The sequence below is a fragment of the Malus domestica genome, chromosome 06, assembly GCF_042453785.1.
Source record: "Malus domestica chromosome 06, GDT2T_hap1".
In the NCBI taxonomy this organism is placed as follows: domain Eukaryota; kingdom Viridiplantae; phylum Streptophyta; class Magnoliopsida; order Rosales; family Rosaceae; genus Malus; species Malus domestica.
The window spans coordinates 3,255,251-3,274,270 of record NC_091666.1 but is presented as its reverse complement, the minus strand read 5'-3'; the positions used below and the strand labels follow the sequence as shown (position 1 = coordinate 3,274,270).

The following is a 19,020-nucleotide window of genomic DNA, read 5'->3' as shown; positions in this document are numbered from 1 at the left end:
ATGACAATTAATAAACCACATAAACTTAATATAATCGATAATTCGTAAACTACATAACCTTAATAATGATATCCACCATCTTGACTTGGTGGTGGACTTGGGATATAGTCTTGAGATGAATCATCATCTTGAAATATACTCATTGTGGCATGCCTTCACCAAATTTCCTTTTTCTTATCATGTAAGAACTTCTTCCTCTCTAGAGTGTATTTGTTGAGGTCCTCCATCATGAACATTCGAACATTTCTTGCTCCCTATCCCCTTCGTGCGTAATGGCCAAATGCATTCGGGCCGCTTCTTCCTCCAAAGAGCTATGGCTTTCGGTCAATCTTGCAAATTCGGTAACAATTTGTGCACTAATCGGATCTTGGAACTTCCCTTTTCTCTTTGCTTCCTTTTGCTTATCACTTCTCTGGGGCCTTGAAAAAGAAGAAGTTGGGGTCAATTCATCGACACCTTCATTGATATCATTTGTCTGTGCGGCTTCACTATTAAATAATCTTCCCCATTGTTTGTCTGCATCGGTTCCCCACCTCGGACAATCCTTGAGGACGTTCCAAGCATGTTGCAACTTAAAAACTTGATTTTTTGGTGTAGTTCTTGTCGTGTAAATTGCCATTGCTTTGTCACCCTATGCAAGAAATACGGAAAAACAATTAGTTGCAAAATAAGAAAAATTAAAGAGTAATGTTATTCATACCATGTTTTTATACCACATTTCTATATCACCTTAGGTGGCATCTGATGTGGATAGCCACATCATTAGAAAAATTTACAAAACCCAAGGAAATGAAGAAGAAAGACTCCTCGTATACCACAATAATCATTTAATTAACTAGTTTTTCTTAATTATTAGTTTATTAAATAATGAACTAAATTTAAAATTCTGATTAATTCAAATGATGTGACTGTCCACAACAAATGCCACATAAGGTGGTGTGAAAATGTAGTACAAAAATATGGTATGAATAACATTACTCCAAATAAAATATCAACAAAGAAACTCACAACTTCTGCAGCGCTCCTTCCACCAGCCATGTCAACCACGGCTCTCTCCAAGCTTCCCTTCCATAAAGTGCACGCTTTGTTGATAACCTTCCATCGATCGTAAACACCACCACATTCCCTTTGGTCGGTGTTGGAGTTTTCATTAAACTTATCAACGATTTTACCCCACAAAACCTTTTTATTTTGATTCGTACCAACGACACCATCTTCGCTAATAGAAACCCATGCGAAGCATAAAACAACATCTTCCTCAAAGGTCCAATTATGACCTCTAATATGCTCTGTTGCCATCTTGAAAATTTGGAAATGGGAAGAAATGGTAGAAAGAAAAATTGGAAGAATTGTAGGAGAAAATGAGTTTTGTGTTGATATTTGAACAAATACATAGGTATTTATAGAGTTTTTAGGTGAATTTTGTGTTAAATAATTTTTTTTAATTATTTTAGTCGTTGGATTTAAATTTGGGCCGTTACATCTTTTTTTTTGCCGTTAGATTTTATTATATTCGATCTCAGCTGATTGATTCAATGTATTTTAAAATTAGATTTTTTTTTTATAAAAATAAGTTGAATCTGGATTGTTGGATCAATCAACGGTCCAATGAAATTAGCCGTAGGATTAAAAATAGAGTCGTTGAGCTCGTGATGGTGGCCAACAGCTGCCCTGACAGTGAGCCCCCCTATGCCGGGCGCTGAAGGCTGCAAAACGCGTGAGGCGTGTTTTGCGAGTTGTTGGGCCTTTTTGTAGCGCGTCCATGCGCACAGCTGGGCTCTATCACTGCTTTTGGGCTAAATCTTGGCTGGTATTCGGTTTTGTTTTAGGTTTAAGGTCCAAATTAGAACTCGAATTGGATTGAATTGGAGGGGGGGGGGAATAGAAGAGTAAAAATAGGTTTTAGGTCATGGTTGAAGTTGGCCTAAATGAACCGTATGTGTTTATAAAGATACAAATTCTAAGAAATAAAGAAAAAGGTGAAAATTTCCAAATTAAAAAAATTCAGATGCATTAAATTCTTATCATAAACACAAAAGCCAACAGACAAGTCAGTCCAGAAATAGAAGACGCAAAATAAAGAAGACAGAAAAGGCAACACACAGGGAGAAGTCAATACCCGAACCACCACCCTTGCTGACTGGTGAGGCCCCATTCTCTTTAATTTGCCTACTTTTTGAACCTCACCAGAAACCAAGGGTACTTGTACATGGTGCGCTCTTGACTCCCCGCTCTCAACCACCACATCCACAACCTAACAACTACCACGCACCACTCCACTACTTCTTACACCATGCATCTCCCTCTTATTTACCAAAGGACCACTACCACACACCTCTAATGCCCTTGGACTAACAAATATAAATTAGGAGGAAGTTGTTATTCACGCTCTAAAAAAGTCATGCTGCATTCCTTCTTGTGATTCAAGTACCAATTTAGTGAATCACTAATTACGGTATAAAAGGAATGCGGGATGACTTTTTTTTAGTATGAATAACAAATTCCGATTGCAAACCCTAAATTTAGTATGCATGCATGATTACAAAACAAGACCAAACTGCTAGATGGTTTGTCTCTGGTTGGGGAAGAAGGAAGAGAGACTTAGGTGCAGCTATATGTATATAGCTGTTACTGCGGGGTCGCAGCAGTGGGATGGTCAGATCCGCCAGAAATAACGCCAACACTGACATTATCAGTAGTAGCGGTGGTGCAAATGTTGCTGCTACCGAGGGCGGAAATGATCTGCTGCACCGAGTTGCAGAGATGGTTGTTCATCGCGGTGACACTGGAGAGGTTGAGTTTTGCAGATGGGCTTGTGCTGGCAAGAACTTGAAACCCCACAGTCAGCAAACAACCCGAGTTCATGATGCGCTTTTCCTGATTCTGATCTGGCGATGAGGTTCCATGATCAGCTGCAGTGGCAGCACTAGATTCCATAGGCTGCACTGGGACAATGACAAAGCCTAGAGGAAGGAGGGGAATGCAGGATGGGTCTTCTCCGCTCATTGCCAACTGGATGCCATCAACATCCATGGTTGCATACACCACCAGGCTGCCTGACTCATCAGTGCAGCTCTCTTGTAGCATTATCTCTATGTTCTGCGATGAGTTGCTTGATACCTGTATATATAAACGTATGAAGTAATATATGATGGTCAGTTATGTATTAGTACGAATTGAAAATGAAAAGGAGATTTGAACTACAGGAATAATTTATAAGGAAGATGTAAAGTAGCAATACGTTATATTAGTAGAAGTAAATTCAAAGGGAGTGCGTAAGCTTACATTTATGCGAAGAAGAGAAATGCAGTTTCCAGGATGAGAGCCATTGGCAATGTGAGCCACTTCATGTAGGGAATTCCCATTGGTAAGAACATCGAGCTGCTGACATAATGCAGGAGGCTAAAAGAGATCAGCAAAACATTTTGTGTCAAGAGAATAACCATAGCTGGTTTTTACTTGTTTTAGCGAAACAACATAAGTACCTGAGCTCTGCGGCGTTCATCCCGTAGGAGTTCAAAGACACGGTAGTGCGAATAAGGGAGCCAAGTGGTAGAAACAGCAGTGAGAATGACCCCAATGGGTTGACCAGCTTCTGTGACTTTCCTTGTGGTTATTCTAACAGTGTCACCTGGGGAATCAGATATAGCCGTCCACGACTGCCCATTGGAGGTGCTCATGCTTACACAAAACGTTCTTATCATTCTCTGAGCCAATTTCATCATGTTCTTGCGTGCTTCGGGTGAAGGTATCACTACATGTACAGACGCCAATTAATATATGTTAATCACCAACAATTAATTATACGATTCCTTGATTATAAATGCTGGCAACTAGTTTGTAACAGGTAACTGTTTATCTCTGAAAAATAATTATCACTTGATTATATGATAAGAAGAAAGATCAGTAATTTAACCTCCGAGGTCTGATATATTTCTGGCCATGAGACTTGCAACCCTTTCGCATTGCCTTTGTAAGACTGCAAGCCATCGTTGCGCCCCAAATGCCATCCCACTGTAGACATAGTGACTGAATATTTGATGTACAGGTTTCTCCTCTATCTGTGCATGTTCTATCCATGTAACCTGTGCAGAAGCCAGAAAATAGTAAGTCTGGTACATCTAATACTTCCCTCGTACATTTTTACTTTCGCTAGTAAGGCCATATAAATGTACGTTGGAAGCGAACTTGAATCGGTTGAATTAACATGTTATAGGAAATGATTGCAAAAGGAGTACGATATTTTGATGGGTAAAACTAGGGAACTGGAAAACTAAAAGCATGCGCGTAGAGGTTGAGTGAAAGAAGCGGGAACACACCCTTGAGTATCCATTGGGCATATCTTGGATAAGACAGCCGGACGGCCATCTCTTGTACCTGGGAAAAGATGATTGAAGGTTGTCATGGAAGCTATCTATGGGAAAATCAACAATTGCCCAGCTGCCCTCCTCTTCATTTTGTTGACAATAACGTAGAAAATGAGTTTCTCGGGTTGGCACCAGAGGAGAAACAACTTGCAATTCCGCATACATCTGCAAATCCAATTAAGTACAACCAATTAATGTGTCTTGATGAACATACGGACTTATGATTTGAGAATTTCTAGCTTTGAGATACCTACCAGCTGAAGGGAACCGTTTGCTTGACCTGAAGGATCTGCTGAAATAACTTGAACAGTTTTAGCTCTTGAAACTATAGAAGGAAATAATTCCATCCACTTATTCTGCAAAAGGATAATTGAAATAAGAGAAAATTGTTTTAAATATTAAGTAATCTATCAGATTATAGTATAATAGATATATGGTATATTTGATCACCCAGAAATAATTGTTTTAAGTATTAAGTAATCACACGGTGAAAAAGAATAATTTGTATAGTTTGGCAACTATGTATGAAAGTGGTTAAGTTTATTCTAGGGTTTTGTCTGGTCCAAGAACATTACTCACTAATTAATCAAGGCATTGCATGAATTCTCTAATAAAAACGAGGGCACTTACAGCATCAAGGAAGGCATCTACAAGATTAATGCTATTCATGATAACCACAACACTATCGCGAGTAGCTTCCGTCCTGCACTGATCACTTGGCTGCTGCTTGAGGTTCAAGGGCCATGGCGGGAATATGCGGGCATGTTCTTCAACATTTAACACTTCCTTCCCGTTCTCATTGTTCCGGCTCCAAAGAGGCTCACCAGCCCGGCACATCTTAATAAGTTCGGCAACTGAGGATACCGCAAGCTCTACTGCAAGTGATTTTTCGTCATCTGATAAGACACCACCCCAACTCCCAGCAGGAGCAGGGTAGTGAGAAGGTACATGCGGTGGTAACAGAGGCATGGGAATCATTTCCGCAGAAGTCATCGGGTACTCTTGGAAATGCCTTGAATAGATATTCATATCCAAATCCAAGTTGAACGCCGGCATTAGTGGAGCTCCAGGTGCCATTGTTTGGATTTGCTGCCCACTAGTGTATTGAGAATTCAAGCAGAAAACTCGTTCCAACTGTGAGCACAAATTTTGTAATAACTTATCAACCCTAAACAATTACTTACAAATGAAAATGCATGATTAATAGATATATTTCTCTTCAATATGCTGTAGTCAATCCAATTAAAATTTTTACTGCTTCTGATCATCCAAAATTACTATTCAACTTAATTAATTTGTTCTGCAGTCCATTCAGCTGATTATCATAATTAAACATTAAACAGTTGCACTGCTATTTTTTTTCCATGTACAAAAAAAAGAAAAAAAGAATGAACTTTTGATAATGAAATTACCATAAAATAATTAAGAGAAGTATCAATACCTCTTCTCTGAGTCGAGCATTCTCAAGGCGAAGATGTTGTTCATCTAAGCCAATGTCCGCAATCATAGCAGGACCTTTACAATTGGGGCACATAATATTGCTCAGCGCTGCTTGTAGCCGGTAATTCTCGTTCTTTAGGTTCTCATTTTCCGCTCTAAGCATGACATTATCAGACCGATCTTGTTGTGCCTACAATAATTTTTGTTTTCAAACCACAACAAACAGAAGAATTAGTCAAATTTAAGCAGAAATTAAGATAATAAATCGTAGCTGTAACAATACTTGACATAACCCTAGCTGCTAATGGCACGCATAAAACAAAATTAAGGAAAAGAAAAAGAAAAAAAAAAAGACAATCCTAGATGCTAAAGGGGATATGGATAGCTATAATTTATTGCTGGACTTTGGGAAGCACATGATTTGGTAAAGGGTTTAATGCACATATATTAATTTGGCTTCAGACTTTATTAATTGCTAAAGAAGACTATTACTTATATGCAGTCTGCAGAGAGACAGATGGAGCGATCGTGGTTATATATGTTTGGGCTTAAAGCTAGTCGTTGAGTAAGAACGATGAACGCGGTTTCTGGGGAAGCGTGTTAATATTACCTTCATCTGGGTTCGCCGGTTTTGGAACCAGAACTTGACCTGACGCGGCTTCAGCCCCAGTTCTTGACTCAGTTTCATCCTCTGCTTGTCGTCTGGGTGCGGACACTCCTTAAACATACTGTAATATGTAAAGGAATTAACACGTTAATTATTTTGTTAGAGAGAGAGAGAGAGAGAGAGAGAGAGAGAGAGAGAGAGAGAGATCTATAGTAGAAGTACTTTTCCATTTCTTGGATCTGATGAGCAGTGTGGCGATGGTAGCGTTTCTTCTTGGGCGGTTGCAGTTGGTTGTCGGCTTCTTGTTCGTTGCCTGATTTCTCTTCAATTTGCTCGCTCCCGGACCCGCTCTCCATCATCTGATCTTCCTTTCCTTTCATCATCATCAGAACCCCATTTTCTTCCTTCTGTTTATTTCATTTATCATCGCAAACAATGTTAGTTAAAAGGATCAAACATTACAAATTAACAATTAGTTAAGAGATTGTTGAATAATGCCAAAATTATGAACAGAAAGGTTGCGTACAGGAGGACTGAGAATGGAAGAGAAAGGCTGGAAGGGCAGCTGATGATGGGTAGGCATGAAGTTGAAGTTAGGGTTCTGGATCGGCGACGAGAAGAGGGTTTCCGGGCTGACCACGTTGCCACCTCCCATGGCCATGCTTGACATTACTTGGCAGTGCCCATACATTATTTCTTGGACTCTCTAGTACTCAAAGTTTTGTCAGATAGCTAGCTAGGGTTTGCTCCTCTCTTCTCTCTTCACTTCAGGTTTGAGCCTGAAACTTTCAAATTTGGTATCACAAAACAAGATCAGAAACATTTATACATACATACGTACATACATATATATATATATATATATATATGTATATATATAACAAAGCAAAAATCACAATTATCTGTCAAGTAAATTTATTGAACATTACTTAAACAAGAAGAGTACTTAAACCCAGAGGAAATAATATCTTTTCTTTTCCTTTCTATTTTTTTATAGCTCCAAAACATTGCAAAGGAGACATTAAAAATGCTGAAATTAGAAGTACTCAAGGTTGAAAAATTTGTCAAAAATGAGGTGAGATATTTCTATCCACCAAGTCGTTAACAAAACCATTTCAAGTATAAAAAAAAAAAAAACAGAATAAAATTTAAAACTTTGTAAAAAACAATACTTCCAGGCAGCTGCAGTTGGAACAAAAAAGATCACCATTAAATATGAACATTACCACCTACAAAATTAATGGATACCTACCAGTAAAGATACTAGAGGAAGATAAAGAGAGAGAGAGAGAATGAGGAGAGAGCCATGCAGTTGAAGTAGAAGTAGTGTCGGTGTTGTTTGCAAAACGATCACTCACCGTTTTGGTTTGGTTGATCTGCTGGTGCTTCAGAGCTTCAGAGACCCAGTGGTGCTAGTATCCCATCCTCTCTCTCCATCTCTCTCTATTTCTCTACGTTTAGCATTTTTACACTCTTTCTTTCCATCCCCACAAATCTGTACATTTATTAATTTACTGTGCGTGGTAAATGCGTTTCGACAGAAACCGATCAACGCCACTTAATTCGTCGTCGGCCGTTTCAGTACACGTGTCAGTTTCTCGATGGAAGAGCAAGCGTTTCTCCCAGACAAGTCTCATCCCCAAGTCAAACCCCTTTCTTTCGACTAAAACCCCCAAGCCAATTAAGGACGCGTGTATTCACGCAACTTCTGTTATTTGATTTGGGGACTGTACTCGCGCTTCGGTCGCGTGCGGTAATTGCTTCTGCTATAACTAGGGAAATTAAAGTCAGTGGGGAGCGGAAATGGCTAAGCGAAGGAAATTGACTTTTAGAAGGAGAGGGGGGTTGAAACTTAACAACTATTTAGTATTACGGTTTACTGATATTCATTTTTACTTGTAAGTAAGAAGTTTTATATTCAATTCAGCGAATTCGAACCACATTATTACTTGTCTATTGTGAGGCCAAGTCCATCCCCTTCAAAGATAATATCGTTTGTTAAAAATTAAAATTAAAAAAAAAAACTAGGGTTGTAACTGTTGAGAACGGGGTCAAAGGATCTGGGCCGTCCGTTTATCTGAATGTGAGTTCCCACTTCCACTGCTCATGGCGGAGTCCTCAACACGGTTGGAGGTCGGACGATATAGTCCATATAATTCAACTTGGAGGTGGGGTCTATTAGTTCAAGACAGAAAAGTAAACGAGGTTTGAAACTTGTATTTCTGTATTGGAGTAGAATTAATATTTAAGATTGCTTCGAACATGTAAAATGAGATATCATAGGGAGAAGGATTGTCTGCCCTCCTCTTTCCATACTCTCCCCATGCCCTCCTGTTTTATGCGGTCACGGTTAAGTCATGCCAATATTTTATATTAATTTTTATATAAAAATAATAAGACAAAAAACAAATATTGACGTGGCTTAACCGTGACCACACAAAACAGGAGGGTATGAGAAGGGTATGGAGAAAGGAGGGCAGACAATCCATCTCCATATCATAGTGGGTTTTACATCTCAAAATTGTATTTTTACATTAAAGATACTCTAATTCTTTATACGACAATCATTGCAACAAACAACTATATATTTAGCGAGAAAAAAATTCCTCACTAAAGTTTTCTTTTCATAGCCCTAGCTTGATTTTCAATGAGGATAGTGTGGAGCCAAAAATAATCACAAGGCGATATGTGAATTTTTAGGCAAAATAAGACAAAAATACCCTTGAGGCATAATGGGTTCCCTACGCGTAAGTAGCGGGCAATCATCTTTCAACCAAGTCAAAAATGACCAAAATAGGTAACAATTTAAAGCATATTTCATCAAATCATTTCTATAAGGTAATTCCCAAAACCTAATTTATTCTATATGTTTTATATTCCATTATTTAGCTAATCCATTAGCTAAATAATATATTCCTTTCATATTTCCTAAAACCTTTCTTTAAAAATAATAATAATTGACTAATTGAGGAATTAATCACCTAATCAATCCCTTAATTGTCAATTAAAACATTCATTTCACCCTAACTCCCACAAAAGGCCGGCCATCTTTCATCCCCAAAATAAATCAGCCATGCTTTATACCTTTTCTATCACATCTTTCCTTTTTATGATAATAATTAGCTAAGTTAATTAGGGAATTATTTTGATTAATTAGGAATTATTTCCTAACTCCTAATTAAACCAAAATTTAACCTACAAAACCCTAGCTAGTGGCCGGCCACTCCCTCTCCAAAAGGGATTGGCCTATCCCTATAAATAGGCTCCCATTTTCACCAAAAAATCATTCCAACACTCTTACTAAAATTCTCTAGAATTCTCAAACACTTTTTCTCTCTAAATTCTAACTTTGGCATTAGAGGTTCTTCGGCCAAAACCCCCCATTCATCGTGGGCGCGTGAGGCTCTTGGCCTTGACCTAAGGTGTTAATTGTTTTGTAGGTGCAATTTTATCCAAGATCAAGGAGGAAAAAATTTGCATCCACAAATTGATGCTTTCATTGAGAGTTGAGATCTATACTCGTAGAAGACTCTCACATAATAAGGGTTTTCTCTATTTTCTAGTCCATTTGAATATTTTTCATACATTCTTATTATTAGAATTTTTTATTTGCAAAAGTTCTTTGATAAATGTATAAGAAAAATATAATGGCTAGAAATTTAGAAAATTCCACAAGTAAAAATTCTAATATTCAAGAAATGACCATGGCGATCCACGAGGCTAAATGTGGTCATAGGCGGAGTGGTACCACCATTACGAGATTCCACTATGGCCCAAGCCGTGCCATCCAAGCTTGCACGGGTTCGAACCCAAGCCTCGCATTCGCATGCATCACGCGCTGAGCAACCTGCTCCCGACGAGCAGCCTACTCTCGTGGCCCAACCTGCTCCTGCCGAGCAGCCCACTCTCATGGCCCAGCCTGCTCTCGTGGCCCAACAGACTCTCATGGTCCAGCCTGCTCCCGCCGAGTAGCCCACTCTCATGGCCCAGCCTGTTCCTGTGGCTTTCCAAGTAACCCAAGTCGGTCCAAGACTATCCGGACCTACCATCAAGCCAGGGCATTCTCACCACATTTTTTCGCGGATTTGACATTTCATAACTCAAATCTCGCGCTCGGAGTCTACCACCCTTCCACTGCCTAATGAGGCACATTCCTTCCAAGCTCTTCCAACCCAAATGGAGAACAACACTTGTCTCGAAAAGTCATAGAGTTGACGAGCGCCCTCGCACAGCAGACGACCTTGGTGAACCAGCTCTTGTAGCGTACCGAGATGCAATATGTCCCAGATGAGGTGGCCCGAAGTAGGACAAGGGCAGACAAAGAACCTCTTCAGTAGCGTCCCAGTAAACAGCTACTCGACTAGCCATGAACCGAGCGTTCAAGTAGTGTACACTCCCGATTGGGCCCTCAAGATAGCATATACTCCCGTCTTAGAGAGCGGAGGGGCGTGCACTATCGACTAGGCTCACAGACGAGCATACATTCACGGTTGGGGTTACACTCTGATAGTCAACATGAGCAGTCTTCCAAGCGAAGTGTTCATTTGCGGCTAAGCCATCAAGGAACATCATCCACCTCACATCGGAGTAGGCAGCACGACTGACGGAGAGAAACAGTGACTCAATACGGCTCAAGTTCAACCGGCAGCCCGCGAAGAACTTGCTTGCCTGCTAGGAACGCGCTACATGCACTGTATCCGCGGCATAGACGAGCCAAACACATGGAAGAGTAGCCTAGACCAGCAAGTCACAGTTGGGGGCAGCCAAGAGCTCCGTTACCCTAACAAAGACAAATTCAGGAAGAAGTAGAGAGACTATTGGCCAAACGATTACGCAATTTCCAACGTAATAAGGTCACCGACTAGGCACTATGACGGAACATGACCAACATAAGCAGGTCACCCTTCACGAACGAGATCGAGCAGGCAGAGCCTCCACGCGAGTTCAGCATGCCACATTTCACATCTTTCAAATGGGATGAAGACCCAGAAAGACACTTAAAGCACTTCCGAAACGCAATGATCCTCTATCGAAACAATGATGATCTCATGTGCAAGATATTCGCCACCACTCTACAAAGCGAGGCGCAAGATTGGTTCTACACCCTGCCGCCACAATCCATTCAGAATTTCGATGAACTTTCTTTGGTTTTCACCAAAGAATATTCATCCTATAGCTCGATAAAAAAGAAGTCCGACCATTTGTTCAATGTCAAGAAGAACCCAAAAGAGTCATTCCCGACTATGTGAGGAAGTTCAAAGCTAAGAAGGCAAGGATAGTCGGATGCAACGACTCGATAGCTAGAGCAGCCTTCCAAAAAAGCATTCCAGCAGACCACTTGCTATTCGAAAAATTGATCATGAAAGAAGATCTAACTCTGGTAGACTCTTTTGCTTTGGCAGAGAAACATGCACTTTGGGACAAGGCTCGCCAATGCACATTCAAGGACTTGAAGAAGTACACGACATTACCTCCCTAGAAGCAGCGGATGACTTATTTGTTGAATTGTAATCTTGTCTTGGCCCAAGACAATGGATCTAGCCTATGTTGAAAAAGGCAACACAAGCATAATGGATGATTCATACAAATGCTAGAGAATTCTAGCAAAGTTCAAGTTGGTGGAAGAGTCTAGAAGAATGGTGAGAATTCCACCAACATACAAGATTAGTGTAGATAATTCTAGCTTAGGAAAGTAGTGGAATTATCTAGATATCTCTAGCATGATGCTTCCATGCTTCTCCAAGGTTCCATCCATGCTTATAAAAGGAGAAGACATCCACACCATTTGTAACAACCAAGAGAGCAAGTAGTGAAAAGTGAGAAGAAGTAACAAAGCTTTTAAGAGTGTTTGAGTATTTCCTCTTGTACTAAGTTTGTGAGTGAATAAAAATCTTGTGTAAAAACTTTGAGTGTTCTTTCTTTCTCTTGCCTATCAATTCCGCTGCGTTACATTCTTCTTTGTGAGATAAATATCCCCAAAGTAGTGAAGTCTTCTTAAGCCCCAACAAAGTGGTATCAGAGCTATGGCTAGCAATGCTATGGCAGCCTTCCAAGTTTCGGTGCTCGACAACAACAACTTCGATAATTATAGTATCAAAATGAAGGCCCTTTTGGGAGCACACGATGTATAGGAAGTCGTGGAGAAAGGCTACACTGAGCCCAAAGATGAAGCTACTCTAACCCAAGCCCAGAATGAGAGTTTGAAAGATTCAAGAAAGAGAGACAAGAAGGCTCTCTACCTCATCTACCAAGCATTAGATGACAATGGCTTTGAGAAGGTCTAGAGTGCAACCTCTGCCAAGCAAGCGTGGGAGAAGCTTCAAACCTCTTACAAAGAAGCCGAACAAATGAAAAAGGTTCGTCTTCAAGTATTAAAAGGTGAGTTCGAATGTCTACATATGAAAGGGTCTGAATCAATTTTGATTATTTCTCAAGAGTCTTAGCCGTTTCCAATCAATAAAAAAGAAACGGAGAAAAGTTAGAAGATGTTAGAATTATGAAGAAGATACTACGCTCGTTGGACCCCAAGTTCGAGCACATTGTCGTGACGATTGAAGAAACTAAAAACTTGGAAGAAATTAGTATAGAGCAATTAATGGGTTCGCTACAAGCATACGAAGAGAAACATAAGAAAAGGCAAGGGAATGATGAGCAGCTCCTCAAGATGCATGTCCAGCCAAAGAAGAAAGAAGAACGCTTTGACAACGAGAAAAGTCAGTACAGAAGAAGTCATGGTCGAGGTCGCGGACGTGGCATGGACGTGGACGCGGTTAGAACTTTAACAACCATAGTAACTACGAAAGAGGACACTCAAACTTAAGGTATGAAAAATCTCAAGTTCAATGCTACAACTGTCAAAAGTTTGGGCATTATGCTTGGGAATGTAAAGCTCCAAGCAACAGGCCTGATGAGAATGTCAATTATGTGAAAGAAGAGAAAGAAGATAATGGCGTTGTGCTACTAGCATGCAAGAACAATGATGGAGACCAAGACTATACATGGTACCTTGACACTGGCGCTAGCAACCACATGTGCGGAAGAAGAAGCATGTTCGTAGAGCTCAATGAATCGGTGAATGGCAACGTTTCTTTTGGAGATGAGTCCAAAATACCCGTTAAAGGAAAATGTAACATCCTAATTCCCCTGAAAAATGGCGGTCACCAATTAATTTCAAATGTCTACTACGTGCCCAATATGAAAAGCAACATTTTGAGCTTGGGTCAACTCTTAGAAAAAGGTTATGATATTCACATGAAAAATTATAGCCTTTTTCTTAGAGATGAGAAAGAAAGATTAATTGCCAAGGTGAAAATGTCAAAGAATAGGATGTTTCCTATGAATATTCAAAATGATGTTGCAAAGTGCCTCAAAACATGTTACAAAGACACATCATGGCTTTGGCATCTTCGTTTTGGGCATCTTAACTTTGGGGGACTAGAGTTATTATCCAAGAAGGAGATGGTAAGAGGCTTACTGTGCATCAGTCACCCTGATCAAGCTCGCGAATGATGTTTACTTGGGAAACAGTTCAGGAAAAGCTTTCCAAAGGAGTCGACCATAAGAGCCCAGAAGCCACTCGAGCTCATTCACACCGATGTGTGTGGTCCAATAAAACCAAGCTGTTTGGGTAAAAATAATTATTTACTTCTCTTCATTGATGATTTTTCAAGGAAAACCTAGGTGTATTTCTTGAAGCAGAAATCAGAGGTATTTGGAGCATTCAAGAAGTTCAAAGCCGTCGTAGAAAAAGAAAGTGGTTGCAAGATCAAAGCCATGAGATCTGATCGAGGAAGAGAATTCACTTCGAAGGAATTTCAAGAATTTAGTAAAGCTAATGGAATTCGTCGACCTTTGACAGTTCCAAGATCCCCTCAACAAAATGGTGTGGCAGAAAGAAAAAATAGAACCATCCTCGACATGGCTCGAAGCATGCTCAAAAGTAAAAGATAGCTTAAGGAATTGTGGGCAGAAGCTGTATCATGTGCTGTCTACCTATCCAATCAGTCTTCAACAAGAAGTGTGTGGGGGAAAGACTCCGTAAGAAGCATGGAGTGGAAGAAAACCAGGTATCACTCGTCTAAGAGTTTTTGGAAGCATAGCCCACGTACATGTACTAGACGAAAGGAGAACCAAACTCGACGACAAAAGTGAAAAGTTCATCTTCATCGGCTATGACTCAAATTCAAAAGGCTATAAGTTGTATAATCCAACAATGGGAAGATGGTGATCAGTCGTGACGTGATGTTCGATGAAGAAAGAGAATGGGATTTTGGCTCTCATGCAGGTGATCTTCACTTCTTTCCTCAGTTTGAAGAAGAAAATAAACAAGGGATGATGGAGCAAGCAAGAGAGGTTCAACAAGAATCCACTACTCCACCTGCTTTACCAACATCAACCAATCATGGCAATTCATTAGCAATAGCATCGTCAAGTGGGAGCCTAAATGAAAGAGAAGTACCACGCACAAGAATTCTGCGAGATCTTTATGAGGTAGCTGAAAGACTTGATAATCCTATACTTTTCTGTCTCTTTGCTGATTGTGAACCAGTTGACTTCCAAGAAGCAGTGCAAGATACTAAGTGGAGGAAAGCAATTGATGAAAAAATTGAAGCAATCCAGAAGAATGATACATGGGAACTCGCTATTCTTCCGAAAGGACACAAAGCCATCAGAGTCAAGTGGGTGTATAAGACAAAGAAGAATGCCAACGGAGAGGTCGAAAGATACAAGGCAAGATTAATGGCGAATGGCTATAGTCAAAGAGTCGGAATCGACTATGATGAAGTATTTGCGCCCGTTGCTCGGTTGGAAACTATACGATTACTAATTTCTTTGGCAGCTCAAAACAAATGGAAGATTCAACAAATGGATGTGAAGTCTGTTTTCCTAAATGGAGTCCTTGAAGAAGAAGTCTACATTCAGCAATCGACAGGCTATGAAATCAAAGGGCATGAAGACAAAGTTATGAAGTTGAAGAAAGTTATCTATGGGTTAAAACAAGCGCCACGAGCATCGAATAGTCGCATCGAAAGTACTTTCAAGAGAACCATTTCATCAAGTGCCCTCATGAACATGCTCTATACGTTAAAGTCAAAGATGAAGATATTCTAATTATGTGCTTATATGTGGATGATCTAATCTTCACCGAAAGTAATCCAAGCATGAATGAAGAGTTCAAGAGAGTGATGACCAAAGAATTCGAGATGACCGACATTGGGCTGATGGCATACTGCCTAGGCATTGAAGTCAAGCAGAACGAAGAAGGCATTTTCATCTCCCAAGAAAGCTACACAAAGGAGATACTGAAAAAGTTCAAAATGGATGACTGCAAGCCCATAGGCACGCTAGTGGAGTGTGGAGTCAAACTAACCAAGCATGACAAATGAGAAAGTGTAGATCCAACATTTTTCAAGAGTTTAGTTGGAAGCTTGCGCTACTTGACTTGCACAAGACCAGATATTCTCTATGCCGTCGGATTAGTCAGTCGCTACATGGAGAATCCCACAACTATACACTTGAAGACTGCCAAAAAAATTCTTTGATACCTTAAAGGTACTGTTAACTTTGGCTTGTTATATTCAAGTTCTGATAACTACAAACTTGTTGGGTATAGCGACAGTGATTGGGCAAAAGATTCCGATGATAGAAAAATCACTACTGGATTTGTGTTCTTCATGGGAGACACTGCATTCACATGGATGTCGAAGAAGCAACCAATTGTCACTCTCTCTATCTGTGAAGCTGAATATGTAGCCGCTACCTCATATGTCTGTCATGCAATCTGGCTGAGAAACTTGCTAAAAGAATTAAGCATGCCACAAGAAGAGCCAACAAAGATCTATGTCGACAACAAGTCTGCAATAACTCTAGCAAAGAATCCAGTATTCCATGACAAGAACAAACACATAGATACCCGCTATCATTACATAAAATAGTGTATTGCAAGAAAAGATGTGCAAGTGGAATACGTAAAGTCACAAGACCAAGTCGCCGACATATTCACCAAACCACTCAGGCAAGAAGACTTTGTCAGATTGAGGAACACAATCGGCGTCACAAGACAAGATTAAGGGGGGATGTTGAATTGTAATCTTGTCTTAGCCCAAGACAATGGATCTAGCCCATGTTGAAAAAGGCAACATAAGCATAATGGATGATTCATACAAATGCTAGAGAATTCTAGCATAGTTCAAGTTGGTGGAAGAGTCTAGAAGAATGGTGAGGATTCCACCAAATTACAAGATTAGTGTAGATAATTCTAGCTTAGGAAGGTAGTGGAATTATCTAGATATCTCTAGCATGATGCTTCCATGCTTCTCCAAGGTTCCATCTATGCATATAAAAGGAGAATGCATCCACACCATTTGTAACAACCAAGAGAGCAAGTAGTGAGATGTGAGAAGATGCAACAAAGCTTCTAAGAGTGTTTGAGTGTTTCCTCTTGTACTAAGTTTATGAGTGACTAAAAATCTTGTGTAATACTTTGAGTATTCTTTCTTTCTCTTGCCTATCAATTCCGCTGCGTTACATTCTTCTTTGTGAGATAAATATCTTAAAAGTAGTGAAGTCGCATGTTTGACAGTATCCAAAGTAGCAATAAGCTCTACCATCATGCAAGAAGAGCTAAGGGCCCGACTACCTGTAATTTACAGTTCAAAAGCTCTCTTCGATGTTATTAAAAATTCAAAAGCTAACTTTGGCGATAGTTGTTGTAACCCAAAAGGTTAAGTTTTACCTTCAAACGTACGCAGACATCATCATGACGCACTATTATGCCGAATCCAAACCCGCGATGATAAAGGCGTAAACCCTGGCAGATGCAAAGTATTTTGACGAATGCAACAACTCGGCCCAAAATACACGCCAAAGGCAGACGAACACTAGAAGGAACACTCAGAAGCAAGTTTTTTCCTCGTTGCCCCAGAAGATTCTACGTAAGAGCAACATGTACTGGCAATCGAGCACTACCTCCTGCTACGCGTCACAAGGCCCTAGCCGACCCTTGCTTCATTATTCAGCTCTAAATTGGCTTAATACCGAAAGTTGAGCATCTCTTGCTACATGTAACATGGCCCCAGCTCCATGGCTCCCTATCGCGCCTTCAAGCCTAGCCTTGACAATGCAACAGAGCGGCCCAACGACGCCCCGAAAGCAGTCGAGCACACTTTATCCACACCTGCTCTTTCAATGGAGATTTCTGGCATTTGCATGTCGACGACGTATCCAACTACAAAGGCTCATGAGCAGCCGTGGTTCTTACCACCCCAGACGATTCAATGCTTGAGCAGACGATCACTCTAAGCTTCAAAGCATTTAACAACGAAGCAGAGTACGAAACCCCACTAGCAGGCCTTCGAATGACAAAAGACTTGGTGGTGAAAAAGCTTTCAATTCATTCCGATTCCCAGCTAATCACCAGCCAGACTACTAGGGGCAAAGACATGATGATCGTGGCAACCGACTACTTCACCAAATAGATAGAAGCAAAGCCCATGAGGATCATGATTCAAACGGACATAGAGCACTTAAAATGAAGGAGCATCATTTGCCGATTTAGCATCCCTTAATTCATCATCACCAACAACTGCCCGTAATTCGTAGGCAAATATTTGGCGAAGTTCTTCCAAAAATATGGTATCAAGCAGCACATGTCTACACCAAGATATCCTCAAGGCAATAGGTGGACCAAAGCATCCACTAAGATGATCATCGACTACCACAAAAAATCCCCCACCAATAAGAAAAGAAAATGGTCAGACGAACTCCCTGGATGTCTATGGGCATATCGCACCACCAAAAGACGAGCAACCGAAAGGAGATGGCCGCAAGCTTAAATCTGGCAGAAAAGAAGTGCGAGCAGACTATCACCCGCATCGTAACTTACCAGCATCAGTTCCTCTTCAGCCACAATAAAAGGGCCAAGATTCGGCAATTCCAGCCCGTAGATCTAGTCCTAAGAAGAGCCTTCATCACTGCCAGCAGAGAATGCTAAAAAAAGATGAATCTTATCTGGGAAGGTCTGTATAAGATTAGCATAGTAGGCAGCAAAAGTAATTACACAATAAAAAAGATCAAAAGCAGTGGAGCGCCTATAATCTGAAGAGGTACCATGTGTGACCTCCCACTACGTCAAAGCCCGAAGACTCAAGAAGCTCGATGGGCACCACCACACAAGCTAAAAATTATCCAGTTGTTATGCAGTTCATACCTTACAACTAAGTTCTCGTTCGTTTCACTCGTTTTTCAATGAGGAATTTAGAAGTAATCACAACTTGGCTCGGCTGCATGCTTACAACAACTAATCACTCATGCAATTCAAAAGAAGACTGCGCCCTTCTTAGGGACTTATCGCAGGAATTGCGCCCCTCGAGGGACCAACCATGCTCTCCAGTGCGAGATGGTAAACTAATTGCTCTCCAATACGAGAGGGTAAACCAATTCCCCGACACCCATATGGGTCAACTCTCCAAGACGGGAGGATAAACTTTACACTCCGAATATCCAGACGTGGATGAACCTGGCTGCCCTAGTATAACTAGATGCATGATAACTTGCGTCAGGATTCCTAGAAGTAGCCACAATGGTCTTTTTCAAGGCGTAGCTAAC

The 19,020-nt window shown here is 40.5% G+C and overlaps 1 protein-coding gene across 15 annotated transcripts; it reads right to left on the bottom strand.

Annotated features, from left to right (window-relative positions):
- Nucleotides 1-1,994: 1,994 nt before the first annotated feature.
- Nucleotides 1,995-7,909, bottom strand: LOC103420161 (homeobox-leucine zipper protein ROC3). 15 transcript variants are annotated; one of them, XM_070823382.1, is made up of 12 exons: nt 7,773-7,909; nt 6,941-7,199; nt 6,637-6,821; nt 6,418-6,535; nt 5,809-5,997; nt 4,998-5,501; nt 4,622-4,723; nt 4,320-4,532; nt 3,917-4,085; nt 3,486-3,754; nt 3,286-3,384; nt 1,995-3,120 (listed from the first exon to the last, which is right to left on the bottom strand). In XM_070823382.1, exons 2-12 carry the CDS (start codon nt 7,103-7,105, stop codon nt 2,629-2,631), a joined length of 2,505 nt encoding a protein of 834 aa, XP_070679483.1. In that variant the 5' UTR covers nt 7,106-7,199; nt 7,773-7,909; the 3' UTR covers nt 1,995-2,628. The 15 variants fall into 15 exon arrangements, with proteins under 15 accessions (XP_070679483.1, XP_028960260.1, XP_028960266.1 ...); XM_029104427.2 differs by having other exon boundaries at nt 3,286-3,402; nt 6,941-7,193; nt 7,773-7,897; XM_029104433.2 differs by having other exon boundaries at nt 6,941-7,193; nt 7,773-7,897.
- Nucleotides 7,910-19,020: the final 11,111 nt, after the last annotated feature.